An 18,358-nucleotide genomic window follows, 5' to 3' on the forward strand; every position below is an offset into this window, starting at 1 on the left:
ACGCTTTCGTTGACATTACTACTATGAGGTCAGGCAATGTCTAAATGCTTATTTCTAGCCGAATTTGCATTATTGTTTCACGAAGATCCTTGGTGTAGATCCCAGAAGAAATGAATAACTCCTCAGATTCCTCTCGAACAAGTTGTATTGGGCTTAGTTCGAGGCTTGAAATACCAGCCAGATACCCACTTTAATATTCCTTACGGAACATCTTCTGTATATCTATTGGAAAAGTAGCAGCATCCCCAAATAGCCCATTTATCTATACACCCCACCAGGGTTTAAGCTAGATAAAAAAAATTCCTTTTGCAAAAAATTGAAAATGGAAAAAAAATCTTTAGCAAAATGCTAATGATTGATGGATAGATGTCTACTCGTTTCGTACCTCTACTAGGCTACTACTTCTTTCGCATTCTATGATGTTCTTCCGCATTTTGCGAAAAATTCGACCGTAGCTTCAACCCTGCACCCCACCCGACCAAACATGAGAACACCTTTCGGTGAACAGGAGCGTGAAAAAAAACGAAAATATATTGTACACACAAAAAATGCAAAAATTAAACATCTGCCTAAGCGGGACTAGGTGGTGGGAAGTCCAAGTGTTCGAATGATGCCTAGTATTTTTCAACCAATTTTCACAGAAGCATTGGCATCCTAGGACATAAACAGTATGTTATCACCTTCATGGAAGAAATGTCTATTGTTGGATAACTAACTCATGGCTTCCACATACAAGGGTAAGGTTGCCGGAGGGTGGGGGAAATACGCTCTTCACCGTCCCACCTATGTTTCGACTTGCGAACTTTTCAGCTAATGAAGATGTTTTTTTAGTGATTCTTCTGCCTTGGCTAACGAATACGAATTCGGCCACAGATATAATATAACTACTTAATAGCAATTTCATGTCTATGAATACGGCTAACGAATATTTTCGTTGATATGAATGCACGCACAAACAGCGGCATCTTGATTTGAATTTTCACGACAATCATCATCATAATTACTGTCACTCACCCGATTAACTCATGTCCATCTCGGAATATTTTTCCCAAAAATTTACCTTCACTTCTCTTCCTGAAATTCTTTGAACCCTTGCAAGTAAAATGAAAATTCAGCTGATGGAGAATGCATTCAAGAAAAAAAAATCTTATATTTTCAGAGCACGCGTTCTTTCAGTGCAAGACTTAGTATCAAACTGAAGTCAGGACATTGTAGGAAATTATCTTTTCCATCTGCATGTGTCAGACACAGAAATGAACTGACCAAATCACAAATGGATAGGGACACCTACGAACTCGATTCGAATGTGTCAACACGAGCTTTTAGTAAACTAAAGCTGGTGTTGATTGCACACATAACTGGAAAATGAAAAGATCTTCAGCATCTCTCATCTTCCTATAGATTCCCATCTATCCAATTTTGAAACTGTTCATTTTAGCCTTCAATCAGTTTGTCATTTTTATGGCATTCCCTGTGTTTTAAAAAAATTATCTTTAAATTTTGGGAAAAAGCTGGATCGAATCAAACGATTTTCCCATAGAAACACATGGGTAATCACGTTTCGGCTAACGAAGCTGATTCTTTCCAGAATCACGTTCGTTAGTCGAGGTATCATCACTGTAATACAAATTTTTCACTGACCGAAGGGTGGGGGTAATCGTCCCCTCTGTTTCAGCCTGTGAGTCCCGCCCAGTGTAAACTCGAATCACAACGCGTACTACAAAAGAAACATTCGTTGGTAGACCACCTACAGATATCCATTCCTCAAAGATCGAGAGAATTTTCAACCGGGTATGGAGGAGACACCTCCATCTTTCTTATAGAATTCGAGCTCCACAGATGAAAGCAGATAAGCAGCGAAAATCGAGTGAAAAGATCAGGAACTTTTTCTGCCCTTTTCCTCTCGGGGGGGGTGTCCAACTATAGTCAAACTAAAGACTACTGACGCCATGGATGTGAGATGAGAGTGATTGATGTTAGGTTCTTCTGCCTCGATCAAGATGTTGAAAATCTTTCTGATCAACCTTCATCTCAGGAAGTAGATCCGGGAGAAAATCTTTATATTCTTTTTTATCGTCATATCCGCTGTCGACATACAAGGGACAGTGAAATTTTGTCGCGAAAACCGAGATTGAGGTTTTTGAGATACCGATATGAAATATATTATCATATATCAGCACAAAGTTGTTATTCCTCCTTTATGTAAATAATGTACGAACAAACAGATCTCAAACCGCAGCCACCAGATAGTCTTCGTTTACAGAGACACAGAACATACCTTTGAAGTTTGAATTGATGATAATAACAACCAATAAAAAAATATCTCTAATTCTTTGCCATAAGGGGCAATTCAAGTATTACGTAAGCAGATTTTCAGATATTTTTTACCCCCCCCCCCCTCCTCCCCCTTGTGAGCAAAAGTTAGCAAAACACTGACCCGCCCCCCCCCCCGTCAGTAAAATTTCGTCAGCAGCTTAGAATATTTCACATCTTTAAAAAGGGGTGGTTGATGACGTAAGCAACCTTCAAATTCCCCCCCCCCCTTGTCATCAAAAGTCAGCAAATCCGAAACACCCCTCGAGGCTGACGTAATACTGGAATGACCCCTAAGATGTGAAGTAAATATCAGAAGACCCGACGAAGTAAAGACTAAGTTTAAAGACACAAAATGAATTGAGCAGAGTTAACAATCCCGATCCTTGGCAGGGCCTGACAAATCCCAGATGGTCATGGTGACTGAACAATGTGAATTAGCGCCTAAAATTTTCTAAGTGTGGCTACTAAATCAGAGTCTGGGGGAAACAAAATTATGAAATTTATGCCAATATGGAAAGAGAAGGGTGGAAAAGAGAAATTTCTTTTGAAAATAAATATGCTTGGCTCTTAATACCTTTACGATCACGGGCGTAAAATTGCATAAAAACTATGGCGGAACAAATTTAAGTAAGTTCTTTGTGTTTTCTTTCCTCTCTCTTCAACATCGCGAATCTTTATAATAACTGATCAACTGAAGTTACTTTTTCTTTCCCTTTTTTCTTACTATGTTCCTGTTAATGATTTTTTTCCCACACATATGTATCTTTCTACTATATGAATGTAAGAGCGAAGGAGAACGCGTAGCGTGAGGGTGAAAATAGACTAAAAAACTCTCTTATCTACCTTATATATATTTATTATACTCTTTTTCCTTTTATATATACATATATACATTTTTTCCTTTCCCTTCCTTTTTCTAACGTGCAGTTAGGTTAAGAGGTTACCAGATTTATCACCGACTCGTGAAATAGAGATAACCCAAATTTGTTGCCAAAAACTTTTACGTGAAGTAGTTAAGAAATTTGACTGGCGCAATTTTTTAAAGATTTCTCAGGCCCTGGTTTAGGGTGATACTCGCAGTTCTCTATAGGTATTAAGAAAAACACATCACAATCCACTTATGAGAACTTTGCCAATATGTATGTATGCCTATGTATTGCAAGAAAACCACAGTGCTAAAATACCGAAACTGAAATTGAATATCATTAACTAGAGTTCAGACTGGTCCTGAAACCTCGGAATCCTCACAGAAGCAATGGGAAGCCAAATCTGAAATATGTTAAATTCTGGACGAAAAAAAATCCTACGTAATTCAAGACATAAAATAAAATCGTTGTCCCTCATACACACATTTGCATATAATCGTATAAATTATAGAAGGATGATTGAATGAATTTCAAGAACGAGCATCAGGTAGAGCAAAATAAAAACGTGCTTCATGATGACATCTAGTCAAAAACTAGCAATATTCCCATCCCAATCATCAGTCGTCCTTCCCCAAAGCGATCGTTTTCCTCTGATGAATCATGACTGCCCTGTCACCGGGAATGAAATATTTCTCCAGTCCATAGCCTATGACAAGTGCCTTCAAAGTTTTTGGCTCACTACAAGGGGCCTGTGATGACTGGTGGGACTTAGAGAACCCATTAATCTTCCATGAACTCCCCTCCCTCCAACTGCCGGAGGCTTAGATGAGGAGAATGTGGTGAAACTGCTAGTTCCTTCCGCACATAATGACATGAAATAAATATAAAGGTATCGTTACAGAAAACCTGGAAATCCATAGGGGAAAACCTTGCTGCAAAGATTCTACATTTTTTTATCTGAAAGATTAGTGGATATGGAAATCCAAAAGAAAGAAGTTATGTAAACATATACAAATATAATGTATAGTATATAATGGAGTTGAAATAAGGACCCCCATGGGAAAGATAAAACTTTCAAACATGCAATGTGATAAAAACATTCCAGAGATAGAATATTTGTTATGGCAGTGAAGCATTCCATTTGAAAATGGAAATATTTCAAGTGGTACACTACAAAAGCCTCATAAGAATAATAATGTAAGGCTTATCTCACAAATATGGGAAATATTCCACTTGTAGAAATAATCAGCTAAAATAAATATATTGTAGGTATTTGTTATTAAACATTCCAAAAAGCTGAATACCAACCTAAAAGTATAGTGGGAAATGACTGATAAGGGAAGAGCTTATCACAGTTCCCAACATTCTTCCTATCAATTTTCAATGTACTAAATAAATACTTATTCTTATGTGTAAGAAGAAATATCTTCTAGAATGGCAAATAGTTTCTGGTACCCAAATATGATATCAGTTTGCCATAACAAAATGATGGGAAGTCTAATGTCAAATCACTATATGTCTGTCAATAGTTGTGATATAGAAGAGCTAGCTTGATAAATCCCAGGAGCCAGGGTTCCCAGCAACAACAAAAAAATAGGCTTCATCATTTCCCTGACCAAAACTCCTGAAGAAAGAAATGCACCCAATTCAAAATCGTAGCCTCAATGTTTTCAAAGTTTGTTTTTTTTTCCTCTTCACAGAATTTTTCCCTGACTTTTATCAAATTTATCTGACCATTTTTCATTTCCCCTGACATTCTAGGTCATTGGGAACTCTGCCACAGCGACTAAAAAGTGTGTATATTAGTGCTTAAAAATCTCTCATGTGCAATTGTAAAATTGGACGATTTGTTTTGGACCAGTTTTCTCGGAAAAATAAATGTTCTGCTCCTGAAAATTTTGACTAGTGCCTAAATTTTCTTTCGATTTGTCAAGTTACTGGTACCCAAACATATTATAGATATATAGCCTACAATTATTTATACTTTTAAATACCTTATTTTGCTCAATTCCTAATGAAACTCAAACACAAGTCTTGCATGTCGCATATGAAAAAATCAGCCTCACGGTTACCAAATGATTTGGCCAGTAATCTAGGCATATTACAGATTTTAACACAATAAAAGTTTAATTACATTTCAAGACTCATTAACACTAATCTTAAATTTGTTCTGAGCTATTTTCAGCTTCATAAGTAAGTAGCATGCAACTAATGCGTTTATCTTAGCTTGATATTTTCTGAATGATTTGAATTTTATATGTTTTTATGAATATATTTCAGAAAAATGAATCAAAAATAGAAATCTTTTCCCTTGTTTAATTTTGTGCTTTATATCAATAGAGAAAGATGAAGAAAAACTCAATTTAACCTTCATGGAAAAAAACATCGAGCTTTCAGAGTCATCATTTGTAATTACAGTGGCAGAAGGATTTCGACCTGTTTGCCCATTATATTGGTTGTGATTAAATTATCTCTTCTTTTTTTAAGTCAATTAGCAATCATCAAACCTTGTCTATTGATCAATGCCCATAAACTGCTGAGAAAGGGAGCAATTTTTGAGAAAACTTTTGCTTTTCTAACAGTACAGATCATTAAATGTAGTAGGTGAATAGACATTTGTGAAAAGATTATGTGTAGCACATCTGGGCATAACTGATGTAGGCCTACATATTGGAAGAAATACCAATTATAGGCAATAAATGAACAAAAATAAATAACAATAAATAAAACAAAAGGCCTAATACAATATTTCCTCACTATATATCAATGTTACCCTCTATAACGATATAAATAGTAGTAAATACCATTAAAGAGGGTATGGTATATAGGATTTTCACTGTACCAGAAGAAATACAGAGCTGTCATGTTTTCTCTAGACCAGTGATTCCCACCCTTTTTTAGGCCATGCCTCACCAAAGCCTTTCTGAAATCTGTATGTTCCCCCCCCCCCCGTGAAAATACATACTTTTTCTTTTATGTAAAAACAATTATTTTTTACTTTGCACCCTTAAATTTTGCAACCAAGATCCCTGCCCCTCCTAGTTCTGTCTCTTTCCCATTACTCTTATCCACGTTGAGGGAGCCAAAAAAGTAATTTAGTTAGTCAAAAGCAGTGGTTCTCAATCAGAGGTCATTGGAAACTTCCGGGGCTGTGAGCTTGAATGAGAAAACAATCAACTCATTGTTTTTATATTGCTATATAAAGAATATTATTTTATGAAGGGGTCAGTGACCTTCATTTTTCTGCATTTTATAGGCATAGGGGGTCCGTGGACTTCATCTTTACTGGCGAAAATTGCCCATGGAACACAAAACATTAAAGAATCCCTCGTTAAGCCCCTTCCAAAGAAAACACTGTAAGAGAAAAATAAAAGACAGAGGTCATCGAGAATTTGTTTAAAAAGTATAAATTTGAACTGATATAAAAACAGTGGGAGTTCTGAAAAGTCTCTAAGCCTCAATAGAAAAACTCAATCTCAAATTACTCCCCCTGTGGGGCATGCGCTCCACGTTGGGAATCGCCACTCTAGACATTTAGAATAACTGAAAACTCACCAACAGTTGCAGAGGAAATGGAATGATTTGAAATTGAATATAGTTTGAAATCACAACTATAGCACTACCATTGATAAAGTAGGTACAAAATAAATTTTTTAAATATGTATTTCTTTACCCTTTATGGTCCAGTGTATATTTGATTATACATGGGAAATAAATGGTCTGAAAAAAAACCTAATTATATATATTAAATTCTTTTCTTTATTTTTTAATTATAAAATTTTTTTGATATTTTTTAGGTATTTCCAAAAGTACATCTTTTAGTTTTATTTCAGTGCAAAAAAAATTAATGTAAGTACAATACTTTCTTATATAGAAAGTGTTTATTCCTTGTCTGTGTCATTTCCTGAGAGGTGTTGAAATTTTACATGTTTAAAAAGATTTATAAAATCACACCAAATTGAAGCAAGATTTTAGCTGTTTAGGCCTATAGATAACATTACAAAATCAAGGCGAACTGTGTATTTTATATACCCTTAATTTACAATTTTAGCTAATTAAAAACCCATCTAATTAATTAAATTGCTGCTCTGATGAGTGTTTCAATTAAAAATATGTTAACAGCACCAATTTACATCTGTTTTTGTAAAACAGAAAAAAGAAATTTGGCACGTTTTTATGAGGGAGAACCATAGAGGACAAATTGTTGAACTAGCAATGTTTCCATGCTTAAGAAGAGAAATTTCTCTATTTTAAAATTTTTCTACAGAATTTTCTATTACGATACTGATTGCAGTCAATTATTGAATGAAATCTCCTCCTTTCATGCACTTAATTACAGCATCAGAAATTAACACTGTTTTTTGTGCAAATATTTTAAAAACACAATTAATTCTCAAATTTTTTGAAACTTGCAAGCATTGATTAGGGTAATATATCAACCAGTGTTGACAATAATTGTGTAGAAATAGTCTTGACTTAGGGCTTTAAAAATAGTTTTTTGCTATATTTTTGATAGTAGCAAAAATATAAACTTTCGTGAAACAAGTTCTGAGAATATTACCTCACAAAGGTGAAATATTTAAAAGTAGTTTTTCTGGAATCAGCTGTTTCCCTTTCAATTAGGGAAAAGAGTTTGTGATTAATATCAGTAAAAACCATTTCCGCCAAACAAGTTCTTAATAAAACCCTCTTGGCCAAACACAGATTATATATATATATATATGCCACAGCTGGTTATATTTATCTTTTCTATAAATACATGAAAAAAAATAAAAAAATAAACAGTGGGAACTTTATCCATCAACATTGTAGTTGTAACAAAATAATAGATAATTACATAACATCCACAATGTAATATGTATCTCTTTTTTACGATTTTTTCCACTGTCCCCCATAAAAATTCATTTTTGCAAGCAAAAACCCAAGCGCCTGATATCACCATGTTTAAAAAATGTCTCATCTTTCTTCTTTTGTTTTTCTTTTACCAGCACTTTTATGTTTTTATATTTTCTTAAATCAAATTGTATTTCATTTTTATTTACATCTTTTTAATGTGTGTGCATGTAGGAACATAGGCTTTCTTTGGTATATGTATCATGCATCTTCTATGTGCACTTCTAAACACACTCTAATTGAGTTTTTGCAATTGTCTTTTTTTATACACATTTAAACAAATTGAAAATATAACAGCAAATGTAAATATTTTGCAATTAAAACAAACCGACAAAAGGACAACTGTCAACGAAATGCAAAAGATTTTTCTTTTTTTTGGCACATGCATTCTTTTTTTTTTCTTGAGTTAATGAAAATGAACTTGTTAAAAACAGATAAACAGTTTTGCTCAACACACACACCCCTTTTTGAAAATCTGCAAATATATCTTCACTAATAAGAAATACGAAAAAGAAAAAAGTAAATATTGGAAAGTGAGTGTATATATCCATCAACATGGTAGTTCTATCTCACTTCATAATTACATAACATCTACAATGTAGTATGTATTTTTTTATTTTACTATACTATATATATTTTTGCTGTTTTTTTCCATTTCAACCACTTTTTGCCCAGCAAAAACCCAAGCCCTGACATCAACTTGTTTAAAAAATGTTTGTTTTTAATTCTTTTTTTTTTCTTACCACTACTTTTATGTTTTTACATTTTTTTTTTTTTAAATCAACTTGTTTCATGAGTTTGTGAAAAAGGACACAAACTCATGAAATAAACTACATTATATAAACTTTTTTGTGTGTGCGTTTTGGGCATCTTCTGTGTGTTGTTTGTAATCAGCTTTTTATTGTTTTGATGCATAATTAAACAAATTCAATCATTGTCAACTGATGTATTTCTGCCATTAGATTTATTAATGAATTTTAAAAAAGTCAAATAATTGATGATAACCTTTTTCTTCTTTTTCTACACGGTTTTTTTCTTTTCTTTTCAATATATGAAGTTGCATCACAGAGATGGCGGTAAATAAATAACAAGTTAATTGCACCAAGGAAAGCCAAGATCTATTTCACTGTCAATCAATGATCAATCAATCAATGTGGAAAAAGACTGGTTATTAAATGAGTAAAATAAATAAATTATTAAAACAAACCTGTACATAGATCCAAAGCAAAGGACAGGAGAAGCGGGTACAAAACCCAGCAACCCATAATCAACTGGTGTCGAATAATAATTCTTCTAATGCCGTCTCCGTAACTTTCATTTGTTACGTTATGATGATGATAATAATAATCCCAAAGTGGCCGCAATTAAAACAAACAAACACTAAAAGCAAATGATCCACGTCAACGACATCTAACGACGTTTAATGACATCCATCAACTCGATTTAAAAGAAGTTTTTTTTTCAAAATATGTGACAGCAGCGGATGGCGTCCTTCTTCGCATCTCAAACACATCTCTATTGTGTGTTGTTGTACTCAAGTTATTGAGGGAGGGAAGAAAGAAAGAAAAAAAAAAGTCTTGTTTTTTTTCTTTCGACCGAGCCTACAACATTATCTGAAAACCCGTCCGCTGTAGCTACTGAAGATTATGTGTTTCTCAATTACTCGGTAGATGTCACTACAATCTATAATTGAAAATGGAAAATTTTTATCCTCATGACCATACGTCCCGTATTTTTCAAAACAGTCTCGGTTTTTTCGCTGGCCTGATTTTTTTGCAAGAATGGTTTGTCCTCCTTTTTGATATCATTTCAGGCGTCCTCCCTACGTTTCAGAAAATTCACCCTCTTTTTTCAGGGGTTTCCAGGAATTTTCTTCTTCATTGATATGAGTGCTTTTGTGTTCAAACCCCCCCCCCTTCACCAATGGCCGTCGAAATTCTTAGAATTTTTCTGTGTTTGTTTTTCTACAGCAGTGCTGTTTTAAGAGTTGGGATAAATTATACTTTCTGATTTTACTAGTCACAATGGAAGGGGCGCCATCTATTGAGGGAATTATGAAAAGTGACGTTATCAAGTATACGCGCAGGCGCGTCCTCCTTTTTTCAGATTCGTGAATCTAGTAACACTAGGGTGACCATACGTCCCGTATTTCCCGGGACAGTCCCGGCATTTTCTGTTTTTTTGGTCGTCCCGACTTTTTGGCAAAAGTGTCCCGATTTTGCCCGTATTTTACACGAAGCCTACATGAATATTTACTCTTTATTGAAGTCAAAGATTGACATTATTTTTCAACTCATAAATTATTTCATGATAATCACAATTATAAATAAGAATATTAATCTCCCACATTCATCTTGATGAACGTTTTTCTTCGTGGAATTCATTTTAATCCACTTCAATTTGCAGTAATGGTTCATTTCCCACCATTTTGATTTTTCTGTCATTTCAACAATATTTGGCAACTTTGTTTGGTTTTGGCGTCATTTTTAGCGATAGTTGGCAGTGTCCCGTATTTTCCCGTATTTGGAATCTTAATGTCCCGTATTTCTCTCGAGGAAATATGGTCAGCCTAAGTAACACTATATTTAATTAACGCTGTTTTAAAATTGCCGCTTTTATTTCCGACTACATGAACTTATGGTGTCATCTATCAAACAATTAAATACTCACTAATGTTGTCAGTGTTCTAACTGATCGCTAGATAACACTAGCAAGTCTATATTTCAAAAGATGACAAAAACTGATTAAAATATGGGAAAATTCAGGCCAATTATTGCCAAAAATTAGCGATGTTGCCAAATTGCCCCTAAAATTATCAAGTCAAAATGCTTCAATTTGTGTTGAAAATTCGGGGTATGGCTATAATGGAAGAGTTAAAATTATGATTATAAATAGGGTGATCATACGTCCCGTATTTCCAGAGATAGTCCCAGTTTTTTTTTTTCTCCCGGCTGTCCTGACTTTTTTACAAAAATATCCCGTTTTTTAAACAAGGCTAACTCAAATTTTTATTCTTTAATGAAATCAAAAATTATTTTTCAACTCATAAATTATATTATGATAATTTTAACCAGGGCAGCAACTAGATAATTGGTCAGCCGGGGCATGCATATTTAGGCGCCCCCTTGAAAGGGAGGGTAGAGAGGTGAAATAATAACCTTCCCTCCACCTCCCCGGTCCGGTGCCCGTGACACCAAACCCGCCACAGTTCCCCTCTGATTATAACTATAAATAAGAATATTTATCTCTTGTTCGTCATGTGAACATTTTAATTCCTTAGAATTCATTCTATTAAGAAGTCACAAACGAATAAGGCAAATAACGAAGTAAAGGGGGTTAAATTGTTTATCTACTCTTCCAAATTCATTTTAATCTACTGCAATTTTCAATATTGCTTCGATTCCCGCCATTGGCGATTTTTCCATGATTTGGCAGAGTTGCTTACTTTTTAGCATCATTTTTTTTTACGATAATAATTGGCGATGTCCTGTATTTTCCCGTATTTGGAATTTCAATTTCCCGTATTTCTTTTGAGGAAATATGGGCAGCCTAATTTTAAATGTAATTATATATCTTGTACACATTTGTTATTTTCAGTGTTTATTTCGTGGAATGCATTTTAATTCCCCGTATGTAGGAAAAAGCTTTATTTTTTTTGTCCGTGGTAGTTTATCGACCATTTCAGGCAAATTTCAATATTGGCAATTTTTTTTCCTTGTTTGGCAACTATTTGGCGAGAATTGAGAGGATGTATCTCTCACCTTCCTCTTTTTTTTCCTTAGTTATAAAATATGGTCAGTCTAATTACCATTACTTACAAAAAATAAGGGATTGAACATATTTCCTCGAAAAAATCGGGTGTATGGGACCCGAAATTCAAGAATACGAAATATTGCCAATAACCACACTAACATTGATTGCCAATACTGATATAAAATTCAGACATTCAGAGAAAAGTAATCATTACACAAAACTGCATGTTATAAAAAAAATCACAAACAATTTATTTTTATTTTATCTTTTCTAATATTTTTAGATTTCTCCCATTGTCTTTTACGGATTTCTATTGCTTCTGATTGCTGCTCTTCGGACATATTGAAGTTTCAGAACACGTTATTTCCACTGTTCGTTTCAACGATTTGAGCCATAAGGATGCCACAACCTGCAGCAACGCTGCCACTGTAGCCATGATCCCGAGCATCAGGAAAGTGTTCCGGTAACCCAGGTGGTCGAAGCAAATTCCTACTACTATACAACCAGTTCCTGCACCTAGAATGTTTTTTGAAAGAGATGCGTTGACGTAAATACAAAATAAATCAATTCCAAGAAATGTCAAAAATAAAGATTATTGCAATAACTTCGTTTATGCGTATTGCATCATTTATTGAAGGTTTCAAGTTGAGTATTGCACACTGAAGGAAAAAATTAAGACTACTACTACTACAACACTGCACATGCACCTCGAAACATTCCTCTCTGGAGAATTTCTAACAAATCAATAAGAATCGGATATCAAAGCAATCTGCATTTGAATATTGATGGAAAATATCGGACTTGAACTATAATACTTTGCCATAAGATCAATAAAGCCATCGAAATCAACGTACTTCGACACAAAAAGCTTGTGGGTCTTTTTCATCTTAGATCTTTTTATTTAATTTTATCTTTTGATAACGGAATTAGTTTCGAAACGATTGTATGGCGTCATTTAATTTTAATTTTCGAGACATACGCTGATTTCGCTGGTTTTAAATATCAGACTTAACTGATATATACTGCAATTTTTCTTTATAAACTTAATAATATTAAACTTGAGATAATATTAATTTCGAGTACTCACCTAATCCTTCGTAAATACAACAAAGCAGGCCTTGCGTCGTTGCCTCCGTTCCTTTCGTGGCATAGGATTTCGCAAAGGAGGTCAGAGCAGAATAAAACAGGCCGTAGCAAATGCCATGAGTGATTTCGATGGGTAGAATTAACCAAGGGTCCGATAGAAAGTAATAGAAGACGAACCGAACAGCGTAAGACAAGAAAGTCAAAACCATCGCGTTCATGTGCCCCGTCTTTTTTATTATCCATCCAGAGAAAAACATAAACGGTATGACCCCTAAAACGTTCTGAGAGGTCTGTACTAGACCCATCAATAATCTGCTGGCATCCACGCTCAGCAAGAACACGGTCAAGTAGTACCAGATGGAGCTGACGAAGAATCCAGTTAGGAAGACTCCGATAGCGAACACCGAGAACTCCCTGTTCTTGAAAAGAGCGCTAACGTCTCTGTAGGCTCTCTTCGGCATGTCGGGTTTTACCATGTCCAAACGACTGACGTTCAGCACTAGTAACGCCGAGAAACCTGCACACACGAACATACCGGGAGAATATTCGGGTAACCACCAGTTGCCGCTACCGGATGCGATGTCGTTGAGGTAACCAGCTAACGGCGATACCAAACCCCAACCTACTGCCCCCCAAAGCCGTTGCCTCCCGTAATCGGATCGTGTTCTCTGCAGGACTTCGTAACAAGCCGTATCGGACAGCGTGAAAAGCGCGTTGGAGCAAATTCCGGAGCATAATAGGAGGGCTCCAAATATCCAAAACTGGTAACTGAGATATGGTGACGACTCGTGCACAACACTTCTATTTCCAGCATTAGGGCAGTTCCCTGACTTCAACGACAAGTCCTCGAATAAATTACAAGCGTTGCGATTGAGATTTCGAAAATTGCACTCAAAGTAATTTTTCGGATCTTGCCCAATGTTCATGAGCAGTTTATTAGAATTGGATACGTAATAATTTGAAGAGTTGGATGGCGAGCAGAGTTTTATCACGTTTGTGCCATTTATTGAGTACTGGTCCTTCAAATTAATTGTTTTTTCATGTAAAATGTGAGCTTCAAAGTTGTTGGTGGCGTTGGAGTTATAGAATTTTATGCACGTCCCAACGAAAGATTCTACATAGTGAGATTTCTTTGTGCACCTCAGACTATTCAAAGCAGTCGAATGTGGCACGGTTCCGTCATTATCACAGCAGTTGAAAGTTCCACATAGATAACTGCGAAGCGTTTTTTGCTTCGGACCAGAATTAGTTGAATTCACGGCATTGATGTTATAACATACGTATTGAATCAGATCACATTCAACGGAATCGTCCTGTAAGGAGCTGCATTTCAGAACTGTCGACGTTTGAATTTTTTTATCTTGTTCCGAATGTACATCCTTATCGAGACTCGGCACGGTCAGTAGCAGTAGTGCCGTCGACGCCAGAAGAAACGTCAAGGCTATTATGACAGTCTTGAGTTTATTGAAATAATCGACTATGAATCCGATCACGGGTTTCGTGAATACGGTGATCAGTTGATAGACAGCGTAAAGAGATGCGACTTGCGAATTCGTCAGATGGAACTTCGACTTGGAGAACACGCTGATGAATGGCAAAATCCCACTGACGGCTGTCAAAACGTTAAAAATAAAAAAGATGGATTTTTAGAAAACAGTTTCATATAATCATCATGCATACTTTTCATATTTTTTGTTCTTGCTGTAATTAAAATGTTCTCATTTCATCATAAATACAAATCTTATGTCAAAACGCATATACCAATGGAATATTATTGGGGGGGGGGGAGAGGGGAGGGGAGAGAACTTAGCGGGCTATAGCCCAGGGTGGCAAATTTGAGGAATGAGTGGTCAAGAAAATTTAGTAGGGTGGAAGAAGGGCAGCAAAATTTGTATAGCCCTCAGGCGGTAAAACCATAAATCCGTCTCACTGCCTAGAGAGTGAGGGCCGGGTCCGTGAGTGACGAAACGAAGGACCAAGAGAGTTTTTAATCATATGAATGACCAAAAGCGCGACCAAAGGTGTATCCAAGTATACAAATGACGAAAGGAGTGACTTAGTTAAAACCAAAAGAGTGACCTGGAGGGTGTGTGAGCATGGGAGTGACCTGGAGGAGTGAGTGAGCATGGGAGTGACCAAAATAGTGACCTGAAGTGTTTGTGAGCGTGCAAGTGACCTGGAACGTGTGCAAACATGTGAATAATAAAAAAGTGACCTGGAGAGTTCAGGATCAGGTCAGTGAATGACCAAAAGAATGACCTAAAGTGTTTGCAAGCATGACAGTACCCAAAATACTTAGCAAGCACGGGAATGACCATAAGAGTGACCTAGATCCTATAGAGTGTATGAGCACGGGAATGACCAAAATAAACGCAAGCATGTGAGTGCCAAAAGAGTGACTTACGGCCGTATTCACCAACACAGTTTAAACTGCAATTGCAGGTGAAAGGATTGAAGATCGAAACGGATTGGTTAAAGTCGATCGCTAATCCTTTAACCTGTGATTGTAGTTTAAAAATGAAGGAAAGCGGGTTATAAGGGTGGCAGTAGATGTAGCCCACAGGCGGCAAAACCATAAATCCGCCTCTGACTGTATTCTGATATAAAAAGTTTTGAGGGTGTTGGTGCATGCAAATTTTGCAAAAAACATATTTTTCAATTTTTAAATATTATGAAATTTTCTGAGTCTATAACTGCGTTCAAGTTTTTGTTCTACCTGTACTAAAAATAAAAAATATTTTAATATAAACTGCCGCCACACACAGGCATTAAACATGCTGTTTTTCACTAAAATGTTTTCTTCTTAAAGCTATGTTTTTTGTTGAATAAAGAACATTTATTCGAACATCACCCCTTCAAATGTCTTAAAACTTACTAGTGTCTCTCTCAACACTATGGTGTTATATACTTTAACACGAGGATTTTTTATTAAAATTGTTCAAAAAAAATTTATGGCACAAAATATGGGTAAATTTTGGTGATTTTTGAAAAAGTTGCATGTTTTTAAAATTAAAATTCAAGAAAAAATAACCACAATTAAAATCCTAAAAGCTCGTGTTAAAAAGTATGTAACACCATAGTGTTAAGCGAGACACAAAGTTTCAAGACATTTGAATATGAGTGGTGTTCGAAAAAAAAAAAAAGTGTTCCTTATCCAACAAAAAACATAGTTTTGACAAAAAAGCATTTTAGTGAAAAACATTAACATGTGTAATGCCTGCCAGTAGTTTATATTAAAATATTTAAAAAAATATTTTTAGTACAGGTAGAACAAAAACTTGAACACACTTAGACGCAGAAAATTTCATAGTATTTAAAAATTGAAAAATTGGTAAATGTGCTTTTTGAGAAATTTGCGGGCACCAACCCCCTTAAATAACTGAGCGCCAAAATTGCATCAAAATTGCACACACATAACTTTTATCCAGTAGAAACTAGCGTACAACAAACCTATTTTCCCCATTTTTATGATACCCTCGATGAAATTACAAAACCATAACCCCCTCCCCCCCCCCATGTCAGATTCGTTTGTTTACAGTTTGAGCAAAATAAAATATAAAAAATTTACCTGATAGGTAGAGAAAATAATGGATCTTGTATGGCAATGTTTCGAGATTAATAGACAGCCAATCATTTCGTAATATCTGATTCAAATGCCTCATAATGCAGTCAAAATATGTGATGACACTGAAAAAATGAGTTAAACCCTTTAACCCTTCGACCAATCGAATATTTTCATTCATCTTAAATATGCATTTTATATATTTCACATATTGTTTATTGTTTCAATTTTTTACGTAAATACAAGATGAAACAAGAAAAATCAGCCAAGGAGTCTAGAGATCCATACTGGATGATACATTGCAAGTTTATAATGAATAACAAGGAACACAGTTGCTTATTAGTGAACAATATCAACAAACTAAAACGGAAAAACGAAATATTGGAAAAACACACACACACAGTTTTACGAAAATTATATGTATATGCATTCTATAAATAAATATAACGAAGTGCACAATTCAAATTATATATATCACAATTTTTTTTAATAATTTATTTTTTGTTATAATTTTTGATAATTTATTTTTTATTATTTTCTTATAATTATATTCGACCGTAAACTCCCCCCCCCCCCTCCTCCGCCATCGAGGAGGCTGACACTAGCTTTAGCCTGCGTCCCTGATCAATTTTTTTTGATAACAATAAGTTTACAAGAAAAAAAAAAGTTGGTCCTTGAAAAAAAACTTATCTCAAAGGTCTACCCCAGAACTTTCGGTTTTAAGAGCGCCGTTGAGACGGGTTTTCTTAGAAGTAGAATTTCAGCGCCAGGTACAGCGCGAAAACGCTGATTGGTTAGAAACCTCAAATTCAGGTTTTTAACCAATCAGCATTTTCACGCAGCACACGGCGCAGAAATTCTACTCCTAGGAAAACCCGGCTTAAGGGTGTGAACATAGTACGCCCGTATTTCAGATTCTGGAAATCCGCGTCGTCTCTAATTGGTTAAAAACCCGAATTTCAAGTTAAAAATAGGTGAAATTCAGGTTTTTAACCAATCGTAGACGACGCGGGTTTCCAGAATCTGAAAATACGGACGGACTATGTTCACACCCCAAGTTTGTAAACCTATTGCAGAGACATCCTACGAAAAAATAAAAATGAATGGAAAGTATTAAGGTTATGAACCAAAATCTAAGGTCAATTCTATGTATCTTTTTAATTACAGTGTTTTATACAAGAAGAATGAAATTTCAAAAAATTCACACGTACATTATCGTATTTTAGTGTAAGTTATGAGCATACCATACAATCCTTTAAATTTTTTATCATAACCTGCACCATTACTATCTGAATGTACTGAGATAATAACAAAACATTCCATTCATAGAATTTTTTGCACTCTTGTTTGGAATGTCACATGAGTTTGGCTTAAAATTTGACATAAAAATGACTTTTTCCTAGAAAATTACATAGTTTAGTCCAAAATTTATTATTGTTTTCACCATTCTGGGACACTTTCTATCAAAAAAAAAATATTATTAAAGTTCACTCCAGAAGAAAAGTAACAAGAAAGGTAGTCAGATACCCTAATATCGCGCATATTTTTGTTCTTTATAATTAATTTTCTCTAAAAGTATTCCCGGTATATAAGATGCCAATACGCATCTATATGGGAAACCTGTAAATTTACTCGATATTGTGAAAATAACAAAAAATAATTATAATACACATCGCACGAATTCCACATTCTAAAAACATTAAATACTCACCATTGTAATGAATGGATCAAAACAAAGACAAAGCTCCATAAATAAATACAAGACACGATAATTTCTACGATACTCGATATGATGACCCGAAAATAAAGACAATACGCATCGTTGGACCGATGTCATCAGATCTCATTGTTATTGCTCGTGTTTTGTTCCGTGAACGTCTGG

General features: G+C 35.1%; 2 protein-coding genes across 2 annotated transcripts in view; both read right to left on the reverse strand.

Annotated features, from left to right (window-relative positions):
* The window catches only part of arr (low-density lipoprotein receptor-related protein 6), a 49,153-nt gene extending 39,564 nt beyond the window's left edge, over positions 1-9,589 (reverse strand). Inside the window, exon 1 of the mRNA XM_089241175.1 lies at positions 9,283-9,589. Within this exon, the coding sequence (XP_089097301.1) occupies positions 9,283-9,340 (58 nt within the window). The 5' untranslated portion in view covers positions 9,341-9,589. The remainder of the gene's footprint in view (positions 1-9,282) is intronic.
* A 2,469-nt stretch (positions 9,590-12,058) lies between these two features.
* On the reverse strand, positions 12,059-18,358 carry LOC149078952 (uncharacterized). The gene is made up of 4 exons (XM_089240526.1): positions 18,188-18,358; positions 16,483-16,601; positions 12,916-14,526; positions 12,059-12,344 (listed from the first exon to the last, which is right to left on the reverse strand). The coding sequence occupies exons 2-4, from the start codon at positions 16,574-16,576 to the stop codon at positions 12,139-12,141; spliced, it is 1,911 nt and encodes a 636-aa protein (XP_089096652.1). The 5' UTR covers positions 16,577-16,601; positions 18,188-18,358; the 3' UTR covers positions 12,059-12,138.

This window comes from Pholcus phalangioides, unplaced genomic scaffold, assembly GCF_987345545.1.
Source record: "Pholcus phalangioides strain wild (caught in Gottingen) unplaced genomic scaffold, Ppha-v1.0 ptg000013l_1, whole genome shotgun sequence".
Taxonomy (NCBI): Eukaryota; Metazoa; Arthropoda; class Arachnida; order Araneae; family Pholcidae; genus Pholcus; species Pholcus phalangioides.

What these genes read in the sequence shown, in the direction of transcription:
- LOC149078952 (XM_089240526.1), bottom strand. Translation starts at nt 16,576, where the DNA reads ATGAGGCATTTGAATCAGATATTACGAAATGATTGGCTGTCTATTAAT. An exon ending in TTATTTTCTCTACCTATCAG is followed by an intron (nt 14,527 to 16,482) that starts GTAAATTTTTTA and finishes ACGTTTTGACAG; the next exon opens with CCGTCAGTGGGATTTTGCCA. An exon ending in TTGTATTTACGAAGGATTAG is followed by an intron (nt 12,345 to 12,915) that starts GTGAGTACTCGA and finishes AAAACATTCTAG; the next exon opens with GTGCAGGAACTGGTTGTATA.